Raw genomic sequence first — 6,000 nt, 5'->3', positions numbered from 1 at the left:
AACCCGGCAGAGGAGGTACTGAAATAGTACCAGGTAGTATGACGCTACAGGTGGAGTGGAGCCGAGCAGGTGCTGGTGGAAAAGTGCCATAAATGACTCGTTGGTTTGGAAAGTTTGGGAGTTTGACATTGGAAAGTGCGTCTGGTTCTTCGCTGTGTGTTTGTCTGTTTTAAATAATGAAAGTGAAGCGTGTTCATCATACGAGGACGTCAGGTTCAGGTGAGTCTCTGATCTGTCGTCAGATTTGGCAGGTGTGACCTCCACCCTGTGTGTGTGTGTGTGTCTAATGATGAGGAACAACAAACGCCACTGAATGTTGTGTTTCGCTCCTTCCTCTTCCTCTCTCCTCCTCCTCTTCCTCCTTTGTGCCTCCGACTGCCACCAGCGCCTGCGTCGAGTCGCACGACTGTTTCTCCGCGTCCTCGTCGTACGTCGAGTCCATCCCGTTTGGCCGTGGCCTTCCTCCAGCTCCTCCAGCTCCTCCAGCTCCTCCAGCTCCTCCTCCTCGTCTGCGGAGTCTGGGCAGCGCCACGGTGCCACAGGTGCGTTTGGCGAGCGCCGCCAGCTCCTGCCGGGCGAGCGGGTTGAAGAGGATGTAGAGCAGCGGGTTGACGCAGGCCGGCAGCGGCGCCACGAGCAACAGCACCGCCTTCGCCGCCTCTGGCCCGGCGGCAGAGAGGCGCAGCAGGGAGGAGAAGGAGAGGAAGGCGACGGGGAGGTAGAGGAGGCAGTCGGAGAAGAGCAGCCAGGCGACATGTCGAGTCAACGCCACCTCCTCCACGGCGGCGGGTGGAGCTTTGTTGGCCCGACAGTAGAGGCGAGTGTAGGCGAGCGTCATGATGAGGAAGCACAGCGAGTCGAGGAGCACCAGGGAGACGGAGAAGGCCACAGAAGAGGAGGAGGTGGAGGAGGAGGAGGAGGAGGAGGAAGGCAGTGGCAAACAGAGGGAGGTGCTACTGTGCCCGGCCACCAGGGGGGGCAGCGTCACCACCAGGCCCAACAGGAAGCACAGACAGACGGCCAGACGGATGGAGAGCGGCGACGATGAGCGACCTGGAGACAGAGGAGAGTGAAATCACACTCGACCTGGGAACAGATGTGTGTGTGTGTGTGTGTGTGTGTGTGTGTGTGTGTGTGTGTGTTTCTCACCATTGTGTCCATCAGTTTTGTCGTGGCGGCGAGCGGCGGCGGCCAGGCATCGCTCAAGAGCCGCGGCGGTGAGCAGGAAGAGGCCGGTCTGCGATGCAAACACACACAGGAAGCCGCTGAGCCGACACAGGAAGCTGCTCTCCCACTTCGCCCCGTACCTGCAACACCAAGAGGTGAAAGTCCAGCGTTACTTTGCTCTCTCTGTGGTAACAAACATGTATTTTAGTTGTAAAAATAATAATAAATAATAAAAAACTGCAGCAAACTTGAGTGATTTAACGTGAATCTGTACCCGGTTGCACCACGTAATTCGGTTATTAAGCTTAGAAGTAACGATCTCTGTAGCTAGATGACTTTTATTTTGAAATTTTTGTGGGAATTTCAATACAGTTTGACAAAGACCATAAATCATCAAAAGAAGTCTTTTTATAATCTAATTAGTGAGATCATTACAGATCAAACTGGGATATTTTCAGATAATACTTTCAGCAGTTCACAAGAACCAAATTGTCTGACTGCTGGTTTCTTCACCTGGCTTTTAGTTAGTGATATCACCTGTTTGATCCACTGACAGGCTCAGAGTGTTATTCTAAGTGTGTGACAGCATCATGGAAAGGATCCCTACAGAGAGAGACCTGGAAGATCCTTTTGGTTTAACCACAAACAGCACACACACCAGACTCCATTCACTAAAACAGCGATTTTAGCTCGCAGAACAGGATCCAACACAATGATGTTATGTTGATGTTGATTTTCTCATAGTAAGACGCTGAAGACGGTATTCATCAGCCAGCTCTGCTGCTCTGTGTGTCCCAAGTCTACTTTAAAGTTGTTTAAATCTGTCAGTAACTTCCTGTATGTGTCACTAGTTTGTTTATTTGTCATGATAAAATTACTGTTTTTGTCAATGGAGTCTGGTGTGTTTGCAGAGAGCAATATAACGGCTGTTTGTGGCTAACACAGACACCAAAATATCTAAAAAATAGGGTCCAAGCTTAAAAACACTGCAGTTACCCTGGTATTGGTGAGTGAAATATGTTTTCATAATAAATAGAAATGATGGAAAGTTATGAAAACATGATCCAGGTCATAATACACCAGAATTATCCTTTAAAAATCTATGAAATTAATGTATAGGTTTTAAATTATGTTGGATATTGACGGAATATTCTGTATATCATCCAATTTATTTTTCTCAGTGAAGCATGCGCCTCTGAAAAAGATATTACATACTTATGCGAAGTCCCCATAAACCTGCACAGTTCCCCGTGTCCTAGTTCTTACCTCCAGAAGCTGCCAAAGGTCCAGGCATCCACCGCCGCCAACCAGCCGCTCCACACTCCCATCAGGCCGTTCACCAGAGCCAGCAGACCGATCAGCAGCTTGGGCGGCGTCACGGAGGCGGCGGGGGAAAAGAAGACCGACAGGACGACCAGGCTGTTGCTGACCAATGAGAGCGCTGCGATGAGCCACACCCCTCCACGGATCAACCAGCTGCCCAGCAGGTGGAGGCAGGGCCGGAACGGTCCTGGAGGATAAAACCAAACCAAACAGCAGTTTAGTTAGTAGTATTACCACTAACTAGTAGTTAGTATTAACTAGTATTAGTTAGGTAATATTTTTAAGTGAGAGATAATAAATCACTGCACTATAATGAAGAAAATGTATTGATTCTAATAAAAGTTTCTGACTTCTGTTGGATAAAAGTAGAACTAATGTCAATTAATTGGCTAATTTTAGAAATGTATATCATATTAAGTAAGTCTAATGTTGTTTTTTTCTCTGTAATGGCAGAATAAGAGGCTTTACATTGCCATCAGTCAGCCCTTATGGAAGCAAATATGTTCATCTATGCTCTCTTCCAATCCACCAGACTCCATTGACAAAAACAGTCATTTTAACTGGCAGAAAACAGGAGATGCTGGTCCAGTTGCTGCCTCAACTGGTTAGTTTGCTTGTGTTATTGTGTAACTTCTGTGTTTTAAAAGCTTCATTTGGATTCAAACTAACGTGTTAAAACACAAAAAGTCTCAGAAACTAAATCAGCAGCTCCTCCGTTCTGCGAGGTAAAATTACTGTTTTTGTCAATGGAGTCTGGTGGCTTGGAAGAGCACATAGATGGGGATGTAACGGCTTCAGTTCAGTATTGAAGGTGTCGGTGTAAAATGTGTTGAGGTATACGGACACTTTGACAATGTACCTCCAGTATTAAATCATGTTTAGCAGTGTTTTATTGTAGCTGGTACATCCTGTGTGACCTACCTGGTGCAGGGCTGCAGTGGACGGACTGCTGAAGTTTGGGTTCATCCTCAAAATCAATCAGAAAATCCTCCCAGTCCTGATCTACTGCAGAAACACGGCACAGAGAGAGCAGGACTTTTACTTACACGCCGTCTTCATAGTTTAACGGTGGCATTTCACAGAACAAACCTACTTAGATAAACCTATTTAGACCCAGTCTACAGCAAATCATTTGTCGGCTTACTTCATTTAGAGTTTTCTTTTATTGATAACAGTTTGGTTACGTTTAGGCACCAAAACTACAAATAATAATAAACGTCTAATACAAATATAAAACGCACTTAGGTTTGGGTTGTGTTTTGGTGTTACCTTGGCTGGAGAGGACAGATGTTTCCCTCCCAGTGGAGTCTGTTGCCTCCTCTCTTTCCCAGGATGAACCTCCTCCTCCTCCTCCTCCTCCTCTCCTCTCACAGGAGACGAAGGCGCAGCACTGGAAGGCGTAAGGAAGCTCCATCACCCTGAGAACACACACAAACAATCAGCCAAACCTCTTTTAAAGCTTCGACGGCGTTTCATTTCCGTCCAAACTCGCCCAGATAAATCAACTTTATTACACCTGCTGTTAAGCGAAATGTCCCTTTAAATGCTCCCCAAGAGACGGACGACTGACCAACAAGTTTCATCACATTACAAAGAACATTTGAAAACTGTATGAAGCAAAAACGGGACACCTGTTGGCTTCCAATGGGAAAAATATCAGTTTTAAAGGTGGAATATTTAGAAAATTGTGACATACATGAACGTTACTGACCTGCATCATCAATAAACGACTAAAATTACAGTTTACGAACGAGCCATCCACCCAATAATCAATTAACCTAGCTAAAGGTTAACTAAGCAACCAACACCACATCCATGCTGCGTAGCTAAGTTGCAGCTAGCTGGCTAACGTTAGCTTAGCTTACAGTTAGCTAGTCAGTTAGCAAACAAAGGTTTTACCTGAGAGGTAACGGTTTGTGTCAATTAAAACAAGCTACATTGAGAGTTTATTTCTTAGAGTTAGTTTAGAGTTACTATTTTAGGGTTTAAAGTTTCTTTTTTAGGGTTTAAAGTTACTTTTTAGGGTTTAAAGTTACTTTTTAGGGCTTTTATTAAGAGTCTAGTTACTTTTATAGGGTTTAAAGTTACATTTTAGGGCTTTTATTAAGAGTCTAGTTACTTTTATAGGGTTTAAAGTTACATTTTAGGGCTTTTATTAAGAGTCTAGTTACTTTTTTAGGGTTTAAAGTTACTTTTTAGGGTTTTTATTAAGAGTTCAGAGTTACTGTTTTTACGGTTTAGAGTTTATTTAGTGTTTTGGGCTACTTTCCAAGTTTATTGTGGATTAGAAACTGAAATGCACAGGATGTTGAATCGGGTTACAAACACAACTTAAGCTTGTTTTTTCAGTCTAAATATGTCCAGATGAGTTAATTATATCACTTTGAGATTAAATGTTGTCGTTAAACTTTAAAATAAAACTTCATAATCAAATTAAAGCAGCTTTATTAGTTACGATTGAAGGCTCTTTATATTGCAGGAAATGGCACTTTCAGGTGTTAATGAAATGTTAAATGAAAACGTTCCTGCCGAACCTCCGCTTGTCCATCACTTGACTCCATACAACCTGCAGAGACATCCTGTGCCCTGAAAGAGCGAATCATTGAACAGAGGAGCTTCATTAAGAGCAGTGATGTAACCTGTTACAACATCACATTTCATCTGTTTTATAGGCGGTGAAGTCCAGCCAAAGGCGGTGCTGTCAATTTTCTCAGGAAAAAAAGAGAGAAGCATTTAGGATCTCAAAGGTTTATTGAGTTGGCACGAATGAACATTAATGGGTTTTTATAGTGTTGTTTTATGAGTTAATCAATATTTCCAAAGCTCTTATTTGTGGGGTTTTATAATGCATCTTATTGCTATCCCTCTTCTAATTGAATTTTATTGTATTTTATCTTAGCTTATTCTGACGATACTCGCCATGTCTGCTACATTCATAAATGGGCACATTTCACCTCTCCGCCATTTTGGGAATGATTGGGCTGATTCCGTAGGTGTATAATCAATTGTCTATTTTGTATTTTTCTGACCTTTTAAGTGTTAAGGAAGGAAGGTATTTGGACCACCTCTATTTATAATGATAGTGTCAACATCACCCACCAAACTCCATTGAAAAAAACAGTAATTCTGCCTCTCTGAGCACAGGAGTTGCTGGTCTACCGCTGCCTTGATCTGTTAGTTTGTTCGTGTTGTTGTGTGACTTTATGGTATTAAAGAGTTAGTTTGGACTTACCACAACATCTGTGTAACACACATTAACACAAACAAACTAACCAATCCAGGCAGCAGTAGCCCAGCAACGCCTGTGTTATGTGAGCTAAAATCCCTGTTTTAGTGAATGTAGTCTGGTGTGTGTGCAGAGAGCGATATAACGGCTGTTTGTGGTTAAACCAAAAGGATCTTCCAGGTCTCTCTCTGTAGGGATCCTTTCCATGATGCTGTCACACACTTAGAATAACACTCTGAGCCTGTCAGTGGATCAAACAAGCTCTTTTAGTGGACCTACTGTGA

General features: G+C 43.5%; 1 protein-coding gene across 1 annotated transcript in view; it reads right to left on the bottom strand.

The window, feature by feature from the left end:
* Positions 1-283: 283 nt before the first annotated feature.
* The window catches only part of LOC139222234 (leucine-rich repeat-containing G-protein coupled receptor 5-like), a 36,407-nt gene continuing 30,690 nt past the window's right edge, over positions 284-6,000 (bottom strand). Inside the window, exons 16-20 of the mRNA XM_070854207.1 lie at positions 3,760-3,908; positions 3,412-3,492; positions 2,434-2,677; positions 1,150-1,307; positions 284-1,053 (exon numbers count right to left, since the gene is read on the bottom strand). Of these exons, the coding sequence (XP_070710308.1) occupies positions 284-1,053; positions 1,150-1,307; positions 2,434-2,677; positions 3,412-3,492; positions 3,760-3,908 (1,402 nt within the window). The remainder of the gene's footprint in view (positions 1,054-1,149; positions 1,308-2,433; positions 2,678-3,411; positions 3,493-3,759; positions 3,909-6,000) is intronic.

Source organism: Pempheris klunzingeri, chromosome 22 (genome assembly GCF_042242105.1).
Source record: "Pempheris klunzingeri isolate RE-2024b chromosome 22, fPemKlu1.hap1, whole genome shotgun sequence".
Classification (NCBI taxonomy): domain Eukaryota; kingdom Metazoa; phylum Chordata; class Actinopteri; order Acropomatiformes; family Pempheridae; genus Pempheris; species Pempheris klunzingeri.
This window is presented reverse-complemented; position numbering and strand designations above follow the sequence as displayed.